The following is a 24,311-nucleotide window of genomic DNA, read 5'->3' on the forward strand; positions in this document are numbered from 1 at the left end:
ATATAAATCTCCCAACAGAGCATGATGAAAACAAAAATGAAGAGAAACGTGTTCCAGAAGAAAAGGAACATGAAAGCGTAGACAACAATGAAACTTCAATTAATTATGTTTCTACAAAGAGACAATGGAATCGAAAAGATGTTGTCTTGAATGAAATTTTTGCTTACTCGATAGCGGTTGAAATGACATACGATGAAAATGATGTAGAGCCAAATACAGTTGATGAATGTCGCCGTAGAAAAGATTGGCCAAAATGGAAAGAGGCAATTCAAGCAGAATTGAGATCACTTGAAAAACGTGAAGTATTCGGTCAAATAACCCAAATACCAAAAGGTGTAAAACCAGTTGGGTACAAATGGGTATTCGTGAGAAAACGAAATGAGAAAAATGAGGTTACTAGATATAAGGCAAGATTAGTAGCCCAAGGCTTTCGCAAATGCCAGGGATTGATTATGATGAGACATATTCTCCAGTAGTCGATGCAACTACACTAAGATTTCTGGTAAGTTTATCAGTTTCGAAAGGATTGCAAATGAGATTGATGGATGTAGTGACCGCATATTTGTATGGCTCACTTGACAGAATATTTATATGAAAGTTCCTGAAGGACTAAAACTACCAGAAAATTGCATGCCCAAAGAGATGTTCTCAATAAAATTGAGAAAATCACTCTATGGGTTAAAACAATCTGGAAGAATGTGGTATAATCGTCTTAGTGAATACCTATTGAAAGAAGGATTCAAAAATAATCAAATCAGTCCCTGTGTTTTCATTAAGCGATCTAAATCAGGATTCGCGATCATTGCTGTATATGTCGATGATTTGAACATTATCGGAACTCCTAGAGAACTTGAAGCGACTGCAAAATACTTGATGAAAGAATTTGAGATGAAAGATCTCGGGAAGACAAAATTTTGCCTTGGCCTGCAAATGGAACATCTAAGAAATGGGATTTTTGTCCATCAATCAAACTATACAGAAAAAATCCTGAAACGTTTTTTCATGGACAAAGCCCACCCAATAAGTTCTCCAATGGTAGTGCGTTCCCTGAATGAGAAAGATGATCCATTCAGACCACGAGAAGAAACGAGGAGATTCTTGGTCCTGAAGTACCATATCTAAGTGCAATTGGTGCTTTAATGTACTTGGCTAACAATACTCGACCTGACATAGCTTTTTCAGTAAACTTGTTAGCTAGATACAGCAATGCACCAACCAAGAGACATTGGAATGGAGTCAGACACTTATTACGTTATCTTCGAGGAACACAAGATCTCGGATTATTCTATCAGTCAGAGACCAATGCGTCACTCATTGGATATGCAGATGCTGGCTACCTCAGACCCAAAAGGCTAAGTCTCAATCCGGATATGTATTCACTTATGGAGGTACTGCAATATCTTGGAAATCTACAAAGCAGACTTTGACGGCCACATCATCAAATCATGCGGAATTAATTGCTCTTTATGAAGCTGGAAGGGAATGTGTATGGCTAAGGTCAATGATCAAGAATATCCAAGAAGAATGCGGGATGGAAACAATAAAACAAATCCAACTATCATCTACGAAGACAATACTGCATGCATCACCCAAGTAAGCGAAGGGTACATCAAAGGAGACAGAACTAAACATTTATCACCAAAGCTCTTCTTCACTCATGACCTCCAAAAGGAAGGGACGATCAACATTCGACAAATCCAATCATGTGAGAATCTTGCAGATTTATTCACCAAATCCCTTCCGGCGAAGAAATTTGAAGAATTAGTCCGAAAAATTGGAATGCGTCATCTTCATGATATATGCTAGATTCAGGGGGAGTATTATATGCGCTGCACTCTTTTTCCTTCGATCAGGTTTTTATCCCATGGTTTTTCCTGACAAGGTTTTTAATGAGGCAGTTAATTTTAAGCATATAGGATATATTATAGTTATACTCCTTTCCCTAGTTATGGATTTTTCCCACAGGAATTTCCTAACAGCAATTCTAAATAGGACAACATCTGTTATGAGTTATCAGTGGACATTCAAGGGGGAGTGTTGTGAAAACAGTGGAATGACCAATTCACTGTTGAACAGTGAAGTCACTGCCATGCATTCAATGCATGGTAAGTTTTTTCTTGCCGTTATGTTGATTTTGCAATACACAGTAAGATTTGCCTATAAATACTACCATTTGTGAATACACCGAACATCAATGCAATACAATACTCTCTGATATATTTGCATAACTTCTCTCTCTATTTCTCACAACAAAGTATTATTTGTCAATGTACAATAATATATATCGATTCGCCGATCCTAAAAAAAAGAAATATGAAAAGTAGCATTGATGAGTGCTATTATTTTACAAGATTACTGTACTTTCTACCTAACAAATTTTTTAGAGAGTATCCATGGTAATTAGGGGTGTGCAAAAAAATTTGATCCGAGTGATCTGATCCAAATATCCGATGACCCGATCCGAAATTTCGAATATCTGATCTGGTTTATTGTTTTCGGATCGGATATCCGAAAAAAATCGAATTTTCGGATCGGATTCAGATCGGATTTTTTTCCATTTCAAATACCCGAAAATCCGGTTTTTTTTTTAAAAAAAAAAAATGAAATATGGCAGCAAGCTGAGGGTAGTATACTCCTTACTCCTTTCTAGTGCACTAAACTAAATGTAGTAGAAGAGTTACTGTATGTACGAAGCTGTCAAGTAGAGCAACACAGACATATAAATTATGTGTGTAACGTAGATTGTAGGTTGCCACTGTCAACGAACTAAATTTCAACATTACATTATTATGTATGTAATGTGGGCTGCCAGCAGGCCCAACACTAGCAGGTAATAGGTGTATCATCAATGGGCTTTGGAGTTCAGAGCAAATAAAAATAAAAAGTCGGATCAATTTTCGGATATCGGATCCAATCCGAAATTTCAAATTGCCATATCCAAAAATTCGATTATTCGAAATTTCGGACCGAATCGGATCCAATATCCGACAATGCACACGCCTAATGGTAATACTGTAAGTTACAATTTTTCAATAACCCTATTTCACAGAAAGAAGACCACCTAAGGCTACAATAAGTACTTTCTATAGATTTTCAAAGTTTTAGCGTTATTTTACAGATTACTCAAAATTCAAAGACCACCTTTTAAGAAAACCCAAAAAAAAGTCAAAAATTCAAGATCCCCATGCAAAATTTTCCAAAATTTGGTATGGTGTGCGTTGACCTCTAACAACAATATCTCCTGAGCAATGGAGGAGGTGTCATAACAATTCTTGTAAGAGAGTCATCGTTACATTAATCATAATGGGGCCATGAAGATCAATTAACCCAACAAACAAGAGGACTTAAATTTGCAATTAATAAAATTTAATAGAAAGAAGTAGTAAAATGACTAAAAATCCAATATTGTGAAGAATCATACTAAAATTAGGAGGGATTGTAGTATATATGTTGTCTTTAATGAGTTTGGATTTGAAAGACTAAAAATGGGAATTTTTTTGCCAACTCTACAACCACCACCACTAATTTAATCATAATTCATCTCTTCCAATTGTTTGGTAAGATAGCTGTTTTAGGAGCAGATTTCGGAGACAAAGAGATGGGTGTTGTTCAATCCTTTGGTCCAAACACAGAAACTATCAGAGGAAAGGAGAGAGAAGAGAATATCATTAATAAAAATATTTTAAAAAAATTAATAAAAATTTAAAAAGAAAAATTCCCACAAAAATAGACAGAAAGAGCCGGCCGTTGGCTCCAATTTTTTCACAATATTTTTTTTCTTGTTTACTCCAACAAGATCAAATTTTGCCACCACCATCTTGCATTTTTGGCACCAAAAAATATTCCAAACCCATTTTTCAACTATCAATATTCTATGATATCTCAAAGTTCAAATCTTATTTTGTAAGAAAAAATCATCATATTATTATCTGGGTATTCCAAAGTTTCAATCTTTGGGACAATGTACCTTCCTCTATTTTGATTAGGAGGCAAAAAAGAATTAAAAATATTAAGATTTTTTTTTTGTTTGTGTGTTTAGAATATTTTAATGGAGCAATTAAACAATGGAACATGGTGATTAGATTATGGAGAGGAAGAAAGGGAAAAAGGGGGGTAAAGGAAAGAGCCAAGATTAGGTAGGAAGAAGGAAAAAAGTGAGATAGAATGAACAAAGATTTTAGTGGCATTTTCAAGTTCAAGGTAAGGAAATCAAGCACATTAGCAGCCAAAAAGAGGTCAAAATCCAACAGCATTTTTGCATCCATGTCAGTTGCCCACGTGGACGACGAGGACCTCGCCGCCACAGGGCCCGGGCCTGGACCCGGGCCTGGCGAGGTGTACCATTCCGAGAAGGTATTCAGCAATGGGGATTTCTACACAGGCCAACTTGCTGATGACCTGCCTAATGGTCATGGCAAGTACCTGTGGAATGATGGTTGTATGTATGTGGGTGAATGGCTTAAGGGTAAAACAATGGGTAAGGGTAGGTTTAGTTGGCCTTCAGGAGCAACCTATGAAGGAGAATTCAAAAGAGGGTATATGGATGGCAAAGGAACATTCACTAGTTCAAATGAAGATACTTATAGAGGTTATTGGTCAATGAATATGAAACATGGGCAAGGCTCTCAAAGCTATGGAAATGGAGATTATTATGAAGGGGAATGGAAAAAGGGAATGCAAGAAGGTCAAGGAAGATATCAATGGATTAATGGTAATTTCTATGTAGGTCAATGGAGAGATGGGATTTTCCATGGGAATGGGACTTTGTCTTTTGCAAATGGGAATAAATTTGAAGGTTGTTGGGAGGAAGGATACCCTAAAGGGGAAGGTACTTACAAATGGTCAGATGGGAGTTGTTATGTTGGTGTTTGGAGTATGGAACCTAGTGAACTAAATGTTACCTATTACGCGTCTAGTAGTTCATCTGATACCGGTGATGGTGATTGGGATCCTCAAGAGTTGTACGACGTCGATTTGGCTGATTGTAAGATTTACCCAGGAGAGGAGATTACCATTTTTCCATCTCAAAAGATACTAAACTGGCCTAGTTTTAATGGGAAGAAGACACAAGAAAGAAAGTCAGTTGAAGCTAGAAGATCCAATGCAGGAACTACAGGTAAATCTTGGGATTATGATCATGATGGTTCTTCTAATGGTTATAATAAGAGAAGTGTTCAGGGTTCTGAAAATTCCATGCCACGGAACTTTCGACCTATTCTACTCCCAAAGACGGTAAAGAGACAAGGGGAGACTATCTGTAGGGGGCATAAAAATTATGAGTTGATGCTCAACTTGCAGCTTGGAATAAGGTAAAACTACACAAAATTCCTTTTTCTCAAACTTCCTGTCCATATCTCTGTGTTTTGTTGTTCATGCATGCATTGTTTTGCTTATTTTTCATCTGTTTTTGTTTAGTTGTTATACAGTTTTTATAGTGCTTGCATGATTAAGTACAAGCTAAATTTATCTGAGGATCCACTCTAACATTCAGAATAAAGCTGAATTCTAGTTTAAAGAACAAGACAAAGCTAAAACTAGTGAGTTGTTAAGACTTGCATTTTCAACCATAAAGAACATGTAGGGAGTGATGTTGGTAGATCATAACCTTAGCTTCTATGTATGTATGAACAGCCTTGGATGTTTTTGTGCAGACATTCTGTGGGAAGACCTGGACCACCCATAAAGCGTGACTTGAAGGCTTCGGCGTTCGATCCCAAGGAAAAAGTTTGGACAAAATTCCCATCGGAAGGATCAAAGCACACTCCTCCCCATCCATCCTGTGAGTTCAAATGGAAGGATTATTGTCCTTTGGTTTTCAGGTTAGCCTTGTGATATAGGTACTTTTGATTCTTCAGTTTCTTTTCTGATAGATAAAAAAGGATCTTTCAGACTTGTTTATTGTATGAGCTCAAACATGTAGAGCATGGAGTGAAAGCTATGGTACTCATACTCAAGTTCTCGTGTCAGACATGGTGAAATGTCGACATGAATGACTCGGACATTTATGAAAATTTTCCATGATTTTGGCCCAAATGATGTGTCAAAACCCCTAACTGATGTCGAACTACGAGAATTTGACACAGGCACATAGAGAATAATTCTAGTAACATAGAAAGTAAATATGGTATTGTGTTGTACCAGCACTCATTGTCCCAGCATTAAGATCATTACCAAGCTAACTTGTGCAAGTTTGAATCTTATTTCTGCTCAGGACTTTAAGGACAATGTTCAAAGTGGATGCAGCTGATTATATGTTATCTATATGTGGCAATGATGCCCTTCGAGAACTTTCATCTCCGGGCAAAAGTGGAAGCTTCTTTTACCTAACCCATGACGACAAGTATATGATTAAGACAATGAAGAAGTCCGAAGTAAAAGTGAGCTCTGCAACTCTTCCGCTTTTCATTAGTTGAATTTTCCATCACTTATATAATCTAATTTGTTACTCCCAAATAACCCAAAATGTTACTCCTACTCTTATTTATACTTGCAACACTCCCCAAATACATGCAACATTATTGTATTTGGCTTTTCTTTATCTCTTTCATCACATAGCCCACCTATTTTCTCTTCCTCCTATCACAAGAGTTTCCTGAAAACTTCTGCATCCCTGTACGTCGAGGACAGGGAGCATCCACAACAGTGTTCCCATACTCCCGGGCTCGTGTAGAACATGCCCTACCTTCAATTACCCTACATGTCTCACATGCACTGGCGGGAACACCACAATTAAGTAGTATTAGGTGCATCTTATAATTTGTGCTAATAGGCTTGTGTTTACATGTATGACCCTTTTACAGGTTCTCCTTAGGATGCTTCCAGCTTATTATAACCATGTTCGCACCTTTGAAGACACTTTAGTTACCAGATTTTATGGTCTTCACTGTGTGAAGTTGACAGGGGCAACACAGAAGAAAGTGAGACTGAATGAGCCATTAACTGAACTTTAAAGTTGGTGTTATGTATGTTATATCTGCAATTTCTACTTATCTTTTGCAACTGCTGAAAACAGGTGCGATTCGTTATAATGGGAAATCTTTTTTGTACGGAGTATGCAATTCACCGGCGGTTTGATTTGAAGGGCTCTTCGCATGGACGAACAACTGATAAACCCGAGTCAGAAATCGACCCAACTACCACCCTTAAAGATCTAGACCTTAATTATATGTTCCGACTGCAGAGGTTCTGGTTCCAAGAGTTTTGCCGGTAAGAGTTCACACACAGCTTCCTGTAAGCTTTATATATCTCCTTTTATATTTTCTCGTCCACCTTTGAACTGTGAAACATTTCTTCTTGTAGGCAAGTTGACAGGGACTGTGACTTCCTCGAACAAGAGAGAATTATGGATTATAGTCTTTTGGTTGGTTTACACTTTCGAGAATCTTGCTCACAATCTCCCGAAGGTGATAATTCAATATCAATCTTACAACACCGAGTACTTTTTTGCCTCTAGTAGTAAGTCCGTATACGGGATACTATGGGATAGGATAGGACATTGGTGGGTAAGATAAAGATAATATAGTGCTTCTCCTTCCTGGCGTCGGCCGGAATCAAATGGTGCTAGCATTAGTGGGTCCTAAGTGTCTGTTCATTTTCTGTTATGCAAATTTTACCGATGTAAAAAAAAAAAACGATACCTGCCTCCCCAAGATTATTCTGCTGGCATAAGAGGGGGCTTTATCCCTACCCTGACCCCCAACTAAGCCTATCCCATTAAACAAACAAGAGATTTTCAAATTTACAGAACAATATAACTAAATAGCAGAAAGAAAGAGACATGTCAGAGAAGACTTTTTTTCCAAGTATAATAAATGTATAAACTCAGAACTTTGGCAAAATATTTTAAGAAGGTTAAAGTATATGGTGAACTTATTTTATGCAGGAAATGAAGACAGTAATAGCGACGTGATAGCTCCGCGGCTTTCAAAAGTAAACGAAACAGATAAACTTGTTTTTGATCCTAACCAGTAAGATCTAGTCCAAACACTTTCATCTATATTATATATACTCTGATATATTTAGAAGTGATGCAAATTTTTCAGAAAGCTGGTTTGCTGATGTGTATATTTATTCTGCGCTTTCTTTAAAACAGGTGGGCATCGATTAGACTAGGAATCAACATGCCTGCACGAGCAGAACTGACAATACGAAAAACAGAAGGTGGCGAGCTTCAGGCAGTAGAACCAACAGGAGAGTGTTACGATGTCATAATCTTCTTCGGAATCATTGACATTTTACAAGATTACGATATCAGCAAAAAACTCGAGCATGCATACAAGGCTTTCCAATATGATGCTACTTCAATATCTGCTGTTGATCCTAAGCAGTATTCTAAACGTTTTCGGGATTTCATATACAAGGTATTTGCAGAAGATGTGTAATGGAATCGGAATCCGTTTCTGGAGAAACAACTTCAGGTTTTAGCTTAGATGCTCTTATTACAGCCAGGATTTTTTCAGAGCATGCTTTTATTAGGATAAGATATTGGTTGCATAAGAAACTTAAGCATGCGATTCTGGCAATCAGAGCAAATCAGCATCCGGGAACAACACCAATTTTAGGACTGATTCCAGTGACATAATTTAGTGGGAAAAAGGGTATAGAGTAACAACAAGGATAAATAGAAGCAGCTCCTCAAATTTTATTCAAACTGTATATTACAACTCCTAGTTTAACTCAAAAGGATAAACAGATTTGGTAGGTTGATTAATTTTTGATGTACCAATAAAATTTATTACAGAATTTTTCTTAACTTTTGTCCCAGAAATTTGAGAACGTGGGGGGCTCAAAGTAGTAGTGGTAATTGTACAGAACTCAATGAGGTCAACGTTTTGGTAGCATTATTTATCTAATAGAGAAATCAGATTCTCAGTTGTTAGTAGTTATATCTTGACTTTTGAGTTTATATAATGACGGGAAGATTATTATAAGTTTCATTTTCAGAAAAATTGCAATATCTTGTTATGCTTTCCCTATTCATAGAAAAAGGACTTCTAGCTGTGCCATAAAGAATCAAAGATTCTTACCTTATGTTCCTAGTCCTAATATTTTGTGGGACAACTCAGATTGCCATGAAACTTATCATCTTTCTTTATCTGGATCATTTTTCAATAAATTTCATTTATACTATTCCCTCCATTTAATTTTGATGTTCTCATTAGGCATAATTTAGTCATAAAGCGAAAAAGTTTGACGATAAATTATCACAAATACATCCATTTCAATATATATTTCAGTTGTAGAACCAAAAATCATATTCTCATTGTATAAAATTTTCATAAATTCTACTAGCATGTAACCAGATATTGATGATAAAATTGTGCACAATAAATTGTGAAAAACAAATGGAATCATCATCAAAATAGATGCTGTACTTACATGTTGACTTTATCATGGACTAAGGACAGTGAACATGGTGACTGGTGAGGAACTCCAGCACATAACCAAAAGAAAAGTTTACGTACAAATTGAGTGCTGACAGTAGATAGTTCTAGAGTACTTTAGACCATTTCGCATGAGATGCATTAGATCTGAAAAATACTTTCAATAATGGTAATATGTAAGTACATGATAACAGCAAAACCCTCCGAGTACAGATCTCGTAGAGAGGATCTCAGGAAGGTCCATGTCCTAAAGAAAATGACAGTATAGAGATTAGAGAGTGGAGTTCAGTACATATGATGTTATGTACAATGCACGTGGATAAATGGGGATTGGAAATGACAAACAGCACTTACTCATACGATTATCAGATTTATCACCCTCCCACCCCAAGCAATTGTACGCGTATATATACATAGAAACAAAAAAACTCCTAATAATGTACAAAATGCATGATATATGTCACCAAAGACACAGGTCATCAAGATTTACCTTCTGCTGATTAAGCTCCAAGGCAATTTTAATCCCATCTCTCAAAGAAGTTCAGGGTCGTAATCACTTTGACTCATCAAAAGATTATTCTCCACCAAGTATTACTTTAACCCCGTTTTTCCAAGGGCCTATATATGAGTTGCTGCCAAGAATTGATCAGAGGCATAAAATCTGTATCAGATTTACTACCAAGGCTCAGAATTGTTACGAAGGAAACTTCCAGACGGCCTCTTCCAATCTTCCTCCATCAAAATGAGGTTGAGTCGAACAATGAGTTTTTCAACAGCATCATCTTCTGCTGGGTTGTCCAATGAATCTGATGTTTGCTGCATTGTATGATGGAGGAACCAAATTTTCATTAATTCTTGCATGTAGAATACTACAATGGTCGAATCAAAAGAAACACATATTAAAAAAAAAAGTGTACCTTTGCTTCATTATAAAAAATAAGGTACTGCAGAGCCTCTTCATAATAGCCACAGTGGTACAGAAGAATAGCATAGTCTCTCAACTCCTCCGAATTGGCTTCTAAGAGGATTAGGCGTTCACACGCTGAAAACCACATTGAGGGAAGGGGGGTCAGTTGGCTTCTAATGCTTGCAACCTTATCACTTATACTGCTGAGACGACTGTGAAAACAGTGTAAAGAAAGAAAATCTCTATGGTAGATTAATACGCTCCTTTCGACCCCAAAGGATAGCATATTTGCTCCTTTTTTATTCACGGTCTCCGAGACTTACCTATGACTACTTATATAGGCTTCCTCCGATTTTTTATACTTACATCATGTAGCATTGGCACATTTAGTTAGGAAGGGAGAGATATAATAAGGGGAACACAAGAGCTATCAGAGAGATAGAGTTAACATATTGTCCATTTAGGAAATCATACAAAATAGGCAATTTCTAATTTAGGGAAATCATGCGAGTATAAAAGAAAGGCAGGAAGTATAATTATGCATTGATAAAAAAAAATATTATTAAGAAGATGGTTTAAGAGTACACATTGAGACGAATTAGCAAGATGACTACGTTTCTTCATATATTAGGGACAAGTCTGGTCAAAGATTGTTGTCAGTATATTCATTTTGTCACAAATCACAATGCCTTCATGTTTTACCAATTTCATACGTATATATTCAAATTGCAAGCAAATCTAGTTACATGCTTAAATAATTATCGAGAAAGAATTTATCACTGCTTTGCATTAATCTTGATAGCAGTGTGAGATTTCATAGGGGTTATTGTCGCTAACATTTTAAACCTTAAAACAAATACTTGCTTTAGAACAATATACTCACCAAGTCGAAATTGTTGATCAAATACTGAAAGTAAACAGCTGAATCAAACGCTAAAACTTAGATAATTTCTATCACGTACCAGATAATGCACGCCTCATGTCCCCAAAAAGCACACTGGTCCAAACACCACGATCTAGCCTGTGTTGGGAAGCCTTTGCAGAAGCATGTTCAAAGCCACTGAAATAAACACAAACAAAAACTTCATAACTCAGGAGATATCAAATAGATATGAGTCATATGACAACAAAAGAAATGTTCATGATTGACAGTAAGCCTCAACCTATTAATGCAATTAGCTGCATTTGCTGCTCTTAAGAACAAACTCTCGGTGTGACCCTGTTGAAATGGCCAATAAGTATTCTTCAAATTCTTCAAGATCTGCAATAAGCACAACGACATTGTTATATATGCACTTCCACGATTCTCCTTGAAACAAAATCCCTGAACATCTGCACTATTTGCCTCAACTTTGCCACAATTCTTCAATCATCAAACGGGATTTCGATACATACAATCAGATAGGCTTAAAAAACGACATCACAAATACGTTGAATAGGAAACTCTTTTCCCCACTCTACATTTCGATGTTGATCAATAACCAGATCCTCAAATTTATCACAGGGTAATGATCAAGAAACAAATCCAACAAATGAAGCTATATGATTAACAATGTTTAATACTGGTTAATTCAATTAGCAAATTACTAAATCCTAATCCAAAAATTGATAAAGTACTTAATAACAAATCAAGAGCATCTTCCCCTTTCATCTTGTTGCAACAAACCGTTCCAATCATCATTCCACCTTGTTAGTTGCTTATACATAGCTCATAGCTGTACCAATGATACAATGCCAACAGATATCTATGTTTGTGTGGCTAACTCTTCTTCTAACTGCCATAGTGCTACTACCTCGATTCGAAGATATTTGCCACATTTGACTTTTGTCCCAATTTCTCATACAACTCTTATCTGAAAAAGCTTTAATACTATCTGGCTATCTGCCCTTTAGGAGGAAAAAAATTAAGGATAACGCATACAGGTGATAGGGTTCCCTGATCACATTTGACTTTCTCATTCATATCTTACATAACCAAAGAAGAAATCACATCAATTCTGGCAATTAGTAATTACGAGTTGGATTCCAGGACATAGTTAGCAAGCAATTGACCCATATTACTACAGAATGTTCTGCACAGCAACACATTTGCCAAAATCATATTGAACGTGATGGCACAAGCATACACGCTATTTATCAGTAACACGAAGGCTCAGCATTCAGAAACACAATAACAACAAAACTTACCTCCACTAACAGAGACTCTGACGTCATTATGTGTTTCTGATCAGATTCTTTGCCTTTCTTCTTATTATAGGCTCGAGGGAGACTTGAGAGATCATGTGGGTAATGAATTTCTACATCAAAATCTATTACACCCCAAAGTTGCAGCATTTTGAGGACCTCCGAATAAATAAGAGACAAAATAGCAACGGAACCACAACGCTGTGCCAAAACCTGTTTGGAGGTTAACAACAGGCATATTTAGAAGCCCATCTCAGCAGAAACGTCCAGGAAAGAGAATGCAACAAATTAAGTGAAGTTATCATTTCTTACCGAGTGAAGATAATAATCTTTTGGCGAAGGGAGATAACCTGTAGTTCTCCGGAAACCCTATCAAGAAACCTCAACTTAATCATGTTGAGAAATTTCAAGTATCAAAATTCCATGTGTATGCACACCATTTTACATTTTATATTTGTTTTGGAATGGCTGGGGGAGTGGGGCGGCACAACAAGCAGCAAGCAGGCAAAGACGGGCCCTTTAGCCTGCCCCTAGTGAAAAGATTTCTTTATAGCACCCAATACATCTTTCACTTCACAAAAAAATGATGTCACAAACATGTGCAATAGTGAAACCATTTCTACACTCCAAAGAAGTAAGATTGGTCAACTAGAATCCTTACTTTAATCATCAAAACCAGGCATATGATAGCATCCAAATAGGAAACTTAATGCTGATAATTTTCCGATTAGTGTAAATGTAATGCTGTAAATCATCAAAACCAGGCATATGATAGCATCCAAATATTAATGATGTAAACTTTCCAATGTTAGCTGGTATCCTTTTAAGTAATTGATTTTATCCCATGCACTGAACTGGAAGGGGCAAACGAAACACCAATCTAGCAATCACTTCCGTTGCATAAAGTATATAGACATTTGGAACCAAATTAGTAGCGAACGTGGAGCACATTTGCGATGCGATGTGCTACTTCAGTTTCGTCTTTTGTTTAGAAAAAGAAGAAAAAATCCTTGTGCTAACAAGTGTCCATAGAAAAGAAATGTTGATGACACATCTATAAATAGCAAGAATCTCAATGGCTGAACCCACCAAATTATATGTTGTCCATTCCATACAATCAGTAACTGGGTAGAAGAACAGAAAATTCAAAAGGAAAAAAAAATTAAGATTTGCTAAATAATTCTCATACACACACACACACACACACACACACACACACACACACACACACACAAAAAAAAAAAAAAAACTCAATCAATAAATATACCTTTGTGATGTACAAATACCTCTCTAAGCTGTCCAAGAGATCTTCTGGTGATGAAGCTAATGAAGAACGAAAATGAGGACAATAGCTTGTAGAAAGTTTATTTAGTCTCTCCAAGAAAGCATCAACTGGAAGAGGTACGGAAGAGTGAGACATGAGGGAGTCATCTTCTGCAGCAATATATAAAGCTGTTTCCCCCAGGTTCACACATCTATTAATACAAATGCTAGTTTCTCTTTCAACCACAGATAAATTTTGAATCTGTGAAATAAAACAATCCCTTGCGGCCTGCATAAACACAATTTATGTGGACAACTATATATGAGATACAAAATGAGCATTAAGAAAGTCATAATAGACTACTCTATTGGAAATCACAGAAGGTCACTCACGCAATTTGTTTACAAAGTCAAGGAAAAGTTAGCAAAGACCCAAGTGCCAAGTCTGAGCTTGGAAATATAGTAGTACAAGCTTTTGGTAAAAAAAAAAAAAAATAGAAAGTACAACTTTACATCCTTGTAAAATTCTACGTCTTGCAGAATGGATGAAGTTGCTAAATTAGTCCGCTTAGAAAGGCGTAGAACTTCATATAGGGATTCATTAATCCTGTATTCATAAAGTGTTTTGGAACTCTTTGAAAATCAGTTTTCCTACATCCAACCAAATGGCCAGTAAGTACACTGTACAACTAACAAAACTGAACACAATCAAGTAACATACCAAACATCTTTGTAAAGTGCTTTACTAACCCCAAGAATAAATCTCAGAAGATTAATATAAGCATTGAAGAGAGGGAAGATTTCTAAGAGGTGTTTCATATTCAGCACGTACGTGTTACTAACACCTTTTGCACACACCTCAAAACCATATAAATTATCATGAGTTAATGCTTGCTAAGAGCTCAAGTGACTTTGTTCAATTAAATATGACATTTTTCTCTGGACACCAACATCACCATTGTGATGAAGAAAATATCGGCAACAAACCTTGCTCTTCATACCACAAACTCACAAGGTCAGACCCAAAACTTTACAGTCCTATCATCGCAACTGAGATGAAGAAAATTCCGATGAATACCTAGCCCATCAAACCCTCTCTCCAAAACCACAAGGAGAAAATAAAAACCTGACAATAATATTATTACCATCCTGGTTCAATGATAAACCTCACCCTCCACCTCCTCTCTACAAGCCCAGGTGAAGAGAACCCCCCACCCACACACATCCAACCCCGGCCCCCCAACAAACAAAAAGTAAGGGTTTTTCTACGTAGTAGTTAGTACCCTTGTGTTTTACAAAATTCTATGTTGTACAATTTCCAAGTTGTACCCCTAAGATTTCTTAACGATATACAAAATACCCTTATACACTACATCAAACAGTAGATTTTGGGAGTTTCTTACCCTATGGGCTTAGAGTAGGATTTTTTTAGCTTTGTTAGTTGATTGAGGTTTGGGATATGAAGATTAAGTGAGGACTAAAGTAGGATTTTCTATTAGTAAGGGCATTTTGTGTGATGTTCAGAAAGTTTAGGGTACAATGTGGAGAGTTCAAAAAGGTCGGGTACAACGTAGAATTTCAAAATACACAGGGTTACTACGTAGAAAAATCCAAAAAGTAAAATAAACTTCCTCTAGATAAAAAGTATACACCTTTTCATCTGTTTCCTCCAACCCATAGAGATTATTGTGACGATATACGCAACTTCACCACTACGCTCCCCAGTAACCGCCACTCGAATTGTCAATCAAACCTTCATCATCTCATTGCCATCAACAAGCTCGGTTTCGCAAACACATTGACAAGATTGGACTTTTCCTCGGACAGTCAAACATGCCTAATATACTCATTGATTATCCCATCACACTCATTAATTCTCCACAAATACAATACCCTTCATCAACTAGATCATACTATATCTTAGTTATCCTAAGTAAATCTCTAATCATCTTGTGTATATTTATTTCAGGTAAACTGATTACTTTCCAACTCGACGCACTGATAACTACTACTATCAATCCCTAATAATTTCAAACTCGAATTTGATCAAGATGTGTAATCATCACACAATACGACCAATAAATTCATCAACATTAGAAAAATTAGAAGTGTAAACAAATTAAGGAAAGGAAGAATACCTTAGCATGAGTGATGTCAGTTCCAGAGAAATGAAGAGCATCATGAAGCACAAACTTGAGGTCCTTGGCTGAGAATTGAGAGCGGCAAAATAGTCGAAAAGAAGAAGATGATAACGTGAATGATGAAGGAAGTTGTGGTGGTCGTGGAGGAGAGAGAATGAAGCTTCCTGAAATCCATGGAGAACCTATACAATCCATTGTTACTTGTTAGCCAATGTAAAGAAAGCAAGAGAAACGCAGAATGATAGATACAGTGGGTCAGTGCTTTGTGAGAGATTTCATCTCGTATCTTGTCAGTCGTCACTTGTGTATAAATTTAGCCATGTGCACCAACTCATTTACACACCCGATCAGGTTCAATCAAGGGTAAATATAAGATAAAAGTGTATGAGTAAAAGGTGTATTCTTTTCACCTAAATAACTTTAAATTGAACTGAATTTACTAAAATGAATTGAACTTTGAAAGTGATCGAACTTGATTCAACTTATTAAACCTGATTGAGAACTTATTGAACCTGATTGAAAACTTAATGAACCTGATTGAAACTTATTGGACCTGATTGAAACTTATTGGACCTGATTGGACTTGATTGAAACTTATCAGACCTTATTGAAATTTATTTGACCTAATTATATCTTATTGGACCTTATTGGAACTTATTGATGAGTAATAACATACAAACTACCCCTAACATAAAAATTATCCTCAAATTTTATTATAACATAATAATCATTAAAAGTTATCCTTCAAAAAAATTTGTAGCTATTAGTTATCTCTTATTTCAACAAAAAAAAAACTATTTATATGCTTGATTATACACAACTTTCACCATTAATATATCTAATAGTGTTGTTTTAATTTCATAAAGCTCTAGCTACTAGGAAATCAATTAATAGCATTTATATCTTTCATTGTTATTAGTATGAAAACATGTTATCTCTAGTTATTGAAAGATGAATAACAAATATTATAATTACGATGATTATTATTGTTAACCTTATTTGACCATGATTATAATATTTTTTAATAATAATATAATCAGCCAATAATAATAAGGAAGATCTTTAGGGAACGGAGGAAGTAACTTGCAATGTTATTTTGGTCTATATATGAAGTTATTATGGTGGTCTAAGCCTATATATGTTGCAAGTGTTTTTAGTTTTAACTAGAATGATAAGTAAGTTGTTTAAAATAAAGATATAACAACTTAAAATATCAAGTTTTTTCGGTCAGTAACTAATGAATAAGTTTAAATTTAATAGTTTTGAAATACTAATGATTTGAGTTATGCATCTTTAATTTTCATAATCATAAAAATCAAGTTACAATGTATTAAGTTTTTCATAAGTAAGAGTAGTCTAATCACTAATGCATATTTATGTAAATATTTTAAAATATTCTTCATATAAGAGATGGAGTTTTCGTCAAGTGCTCCAACGCCACGCGATTATGATATTAAAGTACATCATATTAGAAAGAACGATTTTTTCACCAAATGCTCCTGTTAAAAAAATTTATTCACCAAATACCCCAACTTTTTTCAAAATTCACCATATACCCCTGACTTTTAACAAAATTCACCAGATACGCTTACTATTAACGGACGTTAGTGCTCCGTTAGCTTGTATTTACAAGTTTTCCATAAGTCAACCTAATTAGCCCTAAATCAACCTAATTAGCCCTAAGTCAACCTAATTAAACCTTATTAACCAAATTAAACCTAACTAAACCCTAAACTCTCCCTAACCCAACCCCAACCCTACCCCCCAACCCCAGCCCCACCACCCCACCCCAGCCCCACCCCCTCCCCTTCCCCTCCCCGGCAACCCCCAGAGGCCCCTTTCCGGCAGCCCCCCTTCCCCTCCCCGGCAACCCCGCAGGCCCCTTTATGGCAGCCCCCCCGGCAACCCCCGCAGGCCCCTTTCCGGCAGCCCCCCTCCCTCATTCTCGTCGGCGAGCTTGTTTTCAAAATTCTTCCGACCCAAATTATTGTAACTCCAAAATTGGTATGCCGGCATGAGTGAGGCAGGGGGAGGGGAGGCGCGAGGGACGGGGAGACGCGAGGGAAGGAGGGGCTGGGGAGGCGCGAGGGAAGGAGGGGCTGGGGAAGCGCGAACGAGGCGAGCAGGGGAGGCGGGCTGCCGGAAAGGGGGCCTGCGGGGTTGCCGGGGAGGGGGAGGGGAGGGGTGGGGCTGGGGTTGGGTGATGGGTCTAGGGTTTGGGGGGTTGGGTTGGGGGTTGGGCTTGGGTGAAAGGAGAATTTAGGGTTTAGTTAGGTTTATTTAGGGTTTTTATGGTTAATTAGTTAACGGAATACTAACATCTGTTAATCAAAAAGGCATTTTGGGTAATTTTTTTAAAGATTTAGGGTATTTGGTGAATTTTGTTAAAAGTCAGGGGTATATGGTGAATTTTGAAAAAAGTTGGGGTATTTGGTGAATAATTTTTTTTGTCAGGGGTATTTGGTGAAAAAAACGTAGAAAGAATCAAGTGAAAGATAAAATTTTCAGTTGGATATGCATATGCCCAAAATCAAGTCTTATCCAATTTATAATAGATAAAATTTTATATATCCAGTCTAAATCCAAACATTTTCTATCAAGTCCAATCTTACATGATTTAAAACTGTTACTAATTTGGAGTGATAAAAAGATCAAAGTACTAAACGGTTTTTTCTTCTTTATGTTCGAAGGCCAATGAACCACGTTTTTTTTAAGGTTAACCTAAAAGCCTCCAAACTAATCCGCACAAGCCTAGACATGGGGCATAATCCTTGAAACAAATCTTAACTTTCAAAATCATATTAGAATTTACAACAAAAGCTTCAAAGATTATTCGCAACACATTACAAGTCTTAAAATGATTAAAATATCCACAAACTAGATTCGACATATATAAAAAGATGAAAGTTATGTTTATAATTTGGTATTTGCGAAAAAATAGAGAGAGAAATGAAGAGAGAGAAAAGCTCTCAACTAGTTTGGTACAGCAACCCCTTTCTGTCCCATCAACAACTCCAGCAAAATTATGATGATACCCCCCATAGTTGAAGCTCAAAACCTCCCTGCAACCTCAATTGCCATTGTTGCGACACGTCAAACCACTACAACCACCTTTTCCATATCAATTGGCATCTGCTTTTTTATTAGGAAAGTTATTACCAAAAATTTCATTCCAATTCGCAATATACTTGCACAAGATGCAGTTTAATATGGTGAACTGTTTCGGATTCAAGACAATTCAACCCAAATGGATAAAACACAACCCGAAGAAATAACGCGCGGATCTCAAATGGAATTTCTTCCCCTAACTAAGCAGCAGGCTCCGCAAGAATTAGTCTCTATTACGACTCAATTACTGGATAACCATGGGCAAACAAAATTTCAGCTTCGAACTACCCAAAATTGCAACAAATTTTCTGAATTACAAAGAAGAAATCAGGCCAAATTTCCAATTGATATATATTATGATCAAAATTCCTTGTGGGTCTTCTGTTTCCAGTTGGTATGTCAGCTTAAACGATCGAATTTCGTGGAATTCGCCTCAGTATGGTAGCCACATATGGAGGTTTTGTCAAATTTATCAATTGACCTTGTGTTCGTATGGAAATCAATCTGGCATTGTTGTAATAGTTGTCTTTCAATCCTGCAATACTAAGTATCGTTACATTCTTTATAATTGCCTTTATCTGTTCACCTCACAAGGTTTAATGGCTTATAATCCTGTTGATATTATCTTATGTCATGCACCACATAATAAAGAAGTTTTAAATTGGTCGCAATGTATATTCATGGAGTGGTTTACTATACTGAAAATATATGTTGTCAGTTTCTTCTATCTGAAAACATTGACACAAATACACCATGATACTACTATCTATATGAACATTCGATGCAACACCATCGTTTATATGTACGCCTCCCAGTCGGGGAAATTAATGAAGGCTATAATTACATGGTACATGACATTGTTATATTTTTCTATGTGCCATATCATCACTTGCCCCGACACCTCAATATGGGTGCGCTCTTGGATAAATATATTGTCATTGTTAAGCAATATAACATATTTTGAAATGGTCTATGCTATTAGATTATCGCTCTATGAGTATCTAACCAGTGATTGGATAACTGACATAATTGGCTTGCAATTACTAATATGTATGATTTATCTCATGCCAAAGCCACGACACTGTAGAAAGACTGTTCTCTCTTTGCGATTGTATAAGCCTAATTGTGATTGTGAAAATTGCCGCAACTCTGTGAGTAAATGTCAATTTACCACTATTGTGCCCGACCTTTGGGACTGGCGGATAGCCTTGCCCAGCATCATTTGATGCCTGTCTAGACACTTGTTGTCTTTGAAACGTTATATGCTCAATCATTGTGAAAACTACTGTGGGAGGCAATGCAAAGTCCTTGGAAAGCTCATACATTGTCACACTATACGACTGATATATGTATTCAAAGTGAAACATAAGTTTATTGTAGCTCTCTTACGGTTTTGGATTGGAACTCTCTATTATTCTTGCAATTACTCTACGCGATTGGTTTTTGACCTAGCCCAAAATTCTGTGATGCTAACCCAGGCATACGACGGTTGCCGACAATCGAATAGTATGTTAAATATATGTCTTCCATGAAAATTATTAGTTGGAATATTCAAGGTGCTAAAAAACAGAATGCATTTAGTGAGATTCTTTTTCTCACTCGAAAATACAAACCTGATATTGTAATTATACTTGAAACCATGAGCTCAAAAGTAAATCGGCAGAAGATTCTTTCTACCCTGGGTTTTGATGATATACTCATTATAGATCCGATTGGACATAGTGGTGGAATATGGGTACTATGGAAAAATGACGCTTATTCTATTACACCGCAAACATCATCGCCTCGTTTGGCTCACTTTATAGTTCAAGAAAAATGCTCTCTTTTACTTTTTGGCTTACTGGTATCTATGCTCCTGCCCAAAACATTGATAAAGCTCCATTTTGGACAATGTAACTGAATTTTTCTCCAGTCTTCACCTTCCATGGTGCCTTATTGGAGATTTTAATGAACTCTTGCACATCAGTGACAAAAAAGGGGGGAATTAGCACCCCTTTACGTTGTCAAATTCTTTCGGACTTCCTTTTCTCTTGTCAGGCCCAAGATGTTTGCAGCCATTCGAATGTATTCTCTTGGAGAAAAAAACATAACGACCATATATATATGAAAAACTTGACCGTTGTTTAGTCTCTCCCAATGGGCTTCAAAGTATCGAAATTCATTTTTCAATATGATGCTTATACTTGCTCTGATCATGCACCTATAATATTAACTACAACTCAAGTAAGACAATATAAGCCAGCCAGATTTCGGTTCCAAAATGCATGGACTAATGACCCTACTACAAGAAAAATTGTTACAAATATTGGCACCGACAACATTCACGTTCGCATTTTTATAATATAACCCGAAAACTTCAGTTTATTAAACAAGAATGAAATATGGGCAAGGAAAAATTTGGACATGTCCAACAAAAACTGGAACAAAATCATACTAGATTAGAAAATGTCCAACAACAATTACTCCAGTTTCCTAGCAATCCTCATATTGAGCAGCACTTAGGACGACTAGTTCGCCAACGAGAACGACTATTAACTTTCACCCAAAAGTTTTGGGGGAAATATTCTCGAAAACAATGGTTGACAAAAGGAGATCGTAACTCTGCTTTTTTCATTCCAAAATTACTGCTAAATTCAAACGTCAACGCATTTTGTGTATTAAAAATCATTTGAATCAATGGGTCGATTCCCCGAATGAAATACACTATGCTTTTTTATCAGAATTTCAAGAACGCTTTCATTCTGCCCACCAGTGTCATCGGCATGTCTCCACACCTTGCATCTCACCTATTGTCTCCGATACAGATAATTCACATTTAGTAGCTTCTGTTCGGACAAAGAAATTAGAGACGCATATCTTTAGCATTGATCCCACAAAATCCCCAGGATCAGATGGTTATGGGTCTAAATTCTTCCAACAATATTGGGATATTGTAGGTCCTGACATCTGCAAAGCCATACATGATTTTTTCAATCATGGTCATCTATGCGTAGTGTTAATCATACATTAATCACTTTGATACCGAAAACAGCTACTCCTGAAAAGCCGAATCAATTCAGACCTATCAGCTTATGCACCACATATATACAAATTATATCAAAAATTTTGGTAGAACGTCTTCGGCCAATTCTTGTTAAAATTATCAGCCCATTTCAAAATGCTTTACTCCTGGAAGACTTATACATGATAATGTACTTATTGTTCAAGAAATTCTGAATATCTTTAATAAATCAAAAAGTAAAAGTGGATGGTTTGCACTGAAATTAGATATGGAAAAAGCCTATGATCGTATCGAATGGGATTTTTTAGCCCATGCTCTTAAAAGTTATGGTTTTCACCAACAATGGATCAAATGGATCATGCAATGCATCTCAACTGTCTCCTACTCACTCATCATCAATCAAGACACAACCTCTGTCTTCCACCCTTCTCGAGGACTTCGCCAAGGTGACCCTTTATCACCTTATCTTTTCATTTTATGTATGGATGTCCTCTGTCGACAACTGGATTTTGCAGCAAAAAATTCAAAATCAGGAATTGGAATCAAACTTGCCCCACATTCGCAGATAATTCCAGGCTATTCTTTGCTGACGAGGCTTACTATTTTGTAAAGCTAACTAGAGTCTGCCATCGACTAAAAATATTCTAGACTTTTTTTGCCTTAATTCAGGACAGTTAGTGAATTTTCATAAATCAGCGATCATGTTTTCAAAACAAGTTCCGAATTCTAGACGTAGATCGATTGCTGGTATTTTTAATATGACCCTAAAGGGATTTTTGGGAAGGTATTTGGGCGTTATATTCTCCAATTAAAGCCAATGCCTAGTGATTTCCACAACTTAGTCAAAAAATTGACAGCAAAATTAATTCTTGGCAAATCATTTCTCTCGAAAGCGGAAAATCAGTTCTTATTCAGAGTCATCTAGAATCATCCCCAGCTTATCTTATGGCAACAACTCAGCTTCCCAAGAAAATATGCTCTACAATAGATAATATCAACCGAAAGTTTTTCTGGCAATCCTCAACGAACTCTTCCGGACTACCCTAATTGCATGGTCAAAAATTTGTTGTCCTAAAAAATATGGTGGGTTGAATTTTTGAAAAACGGCCCATGTAAGTGAAGCATACTTAGCTAAAATGGGATGGCGAATCCTTTCTGACCAACATCTCTCTGGCCAACTCTTATGCGCCAAAAATATCTTCGGAATACTTCTTTCTTTGAATACAAAACTAAGTCACGAGATTCTCATATTTGGAAGTCCATTCTCCGATCTCGAGAGCTATTAAGGAAAGGAATACGTTGGAAAATTGGATCTGGAACAAATATTTATTTTTGGATTGACAACTGGTGTGCTAATCAAAGCCTTATTGAAATGCTAAATCTTCAATTCTCGGCTATTGATAATCTGGAACTTACTGTCAGTAGTGTCATTCTTCCATCTAAGCAATGGAATGTTCCTCTCCTTAATGAATTAGTTCCATCCCACATCGTCCACTTAATTTTGGGGATTCCTATCCCCAGTTATCCCACCGCAGATGTTCCTTGTTGGGGGCTTACTAGCTCGGGTGAATTTACTGTAAAAACAGCCACTTGGCTCGCTCATGGAATTACTCCTCACAGTATTCCTTGGTCTTTTAACTGGATATGGAAGATTAATATAGCCCCTAAACTACAAATCTTTCTATGGCAATGTCTTCAAAATGGCTTGCCATTAAAATTCAATTTAGCCAACCGTCAAATCACTAATGACGTGCTTTGTCCTCTTTGTAAATCTGATATTGAGACTCTTGACCATTTATTTTTCATATGTCCTCTAATTAGCCAATATTGGAACTCAAACTATATACGACCAAAGATCCGTTATATAGTGCCTCAAGATCTTATTCAATGCCTAACATGTCTCCGTCCCTACCCTAAGGCTTTACAAGTGTTTTGTTACAACTTGTGGAGTATTTGGAAGGAACGAAATTCAATTATCTTCGAGGAAATTATGCTTAATTTAAATCGTATTTATTACAGAGCTTGACATTTGTATTTGGAATGGACTACTCGAACTACAACGGATTTTTCCTTTACTATCTCTTCAATTCCTTGTTGCAGGTCCCCTTCTCCCATCGAAGTTAGCTGGCAGCCTCCCCCTCCAGTTCTTCAAGCTCAACTTTGATGGTTCAGTTATTGACTCATCAGCCGCTGCCGGTGTTGCCATTCGCAACTCCGCAGGTCTTCTTGTGGCCGCTCAAGTTTATCGATTTGGCCAAACCTTAGCTCTCGTTGCTGAAGCCTGGGGCTTAAGAAATGGTCTGATACTTGCTATCCAACAGCAT

At 36.7% G+C, this 24,311-nt stretch overlaps 2 protein-coding genes across 4 annotated transcripts; one reads left to right on the top strand and one right to left on the bottom strand.

Moving 5' to 3' along the window:
• The first annotated feature begins 3,864 nt into the window (after positions 1-3,864).
• Positions 3,865-9,120, top strand: LOC104887534 (phosphatidylinositol 4-phosphate 5-kinase 6). Its single transcript, XM_010672187.4, has 8 exons — positions 3,865-5,309; positions 5,652-5,819; positions 6,212-6,377; positions 6,801-6,917; positions 7,013-7,206; positions 7,300-7,403; positions 7,883-7,967; positions 8,093-9,120. Exons 1-8 carry the CDS (start codon positions 4,165-4,167, stop codon positions 8,379-8,381), a joined length of 2,268 nt encoding a protein of 755 aa, XP_010670489.1. The 5' UTR covers positions 3,865-4,164; the 3' UTR covers positions 8,382-9,120.
• A 404-nt stretch (positions 9,121-9,524) lies between these two features.
• On the bottom strand, positions 9,525-16,194 carry LOC104887533 (hypothetical protein). 3 transcript variants are annotated; one of them, XR_789353.4, is made up of 9 exons: positions 15,876-16,194; positions 13,742-14,026; positions 12,787-12,843; positions 12,478-12,687; positions 11,454-11,551; positions 11,253-11,350; positions 10,301-10,425; positions 9,874-10,199; positions 9,525-9,630 (listed from the first exon to the last, which is right to left on the bottom strand). XR_789353.4 is itself a non-coding variant. In XM_010672185.4 (8 exons), exons 1-8 carry the CDS (start codon positions 16,071-16,073, stop codon positions 10,059-10,061), a joined length of 1,212 nt encoding a protein of 403 aa, XP_010670487.1. In that variant the 5' UTR covers positions 16,074-16,194; the 3' UTR covers positions 9,525-10,058. The 3 variants fall into 3 exon arrangements, 2 of the variants coding, with proteins under 2 accessions (XP_010670487.1, XP_048495667.1); XM_010672185.4 differs by having other exon boundaries at positions 9,525-10,199; XM_048639710.1 differs by having other exon boundaries at positions 9,525-10,199; positions 13,742-14,053; positions 15,876-16,012.
• Between the last annotated feature and the right edge of the window lie 8,117 nt (positions 16,195-24,311).

Source organism: Beta vulgaris, chromosome 2, assembly GCF_026745355.1.
Source record: "Beta vulgaris subsp. vulgaris cultivar EL10 chromosome 2, EL10.2, whole genome shotgun sequence".
In the NCBI taxonomy this organism is placed as follows: Eukaryota; Viridiplantae; Streptophyta; class Magnoliopsida; order Caryophyllales; family Amaranthaceae; genus Beta; species Beta vulgaris.

Excerpts from the sequence above, each read along its gene's own strand:
- LOC104887533 (XM_010672185.4), bottom strand. The coding sequence starts at position 16,073 with ATGGATTGTATAGGTTCTCCATGGATTTCAGGAAGCTTCATTCTCTCT. Across the intron at positions 12,688-12,786 it reads AAGATTATTATCTTCACTCG|GTTTTGGCACAGCGTTGTGG; the intron begins GTAAGAAATGAT and ends ACCTCCAAACAG. Across the intron at positions 11,351-11,453 it reads GCAGCTAATTGCATTAATAG|TGGCTTTGAACATGCTTCTG; the intron begins GTTGAGGCTTAC and ends TGTTTATTTCAG.
- LOC104887534 (XM_010672187.4), top strand. The coding sequence starts at position 4,165 with ATGAACAAAGATTTTAGTGGCATTTTCAAGTTCAAGGTAAGGAAATCA. Across the intron at positions 6,378-6,800 it reads TGAAGAAGTCCGAAGTAAAA|GTTCTCCTTAGGATGCTTCC; the intron begins GTGAGCTCTGCA and ends ACCCTTTTACAG. Across the intron at positions 7,207-7,299 it reads TGGTTCCAAGAGTTTTGCCG|GCAAGTTGACAGGGACTGTG; the intron begins GTAAGAGTTCAC and ends TTCTTCTTGTAG.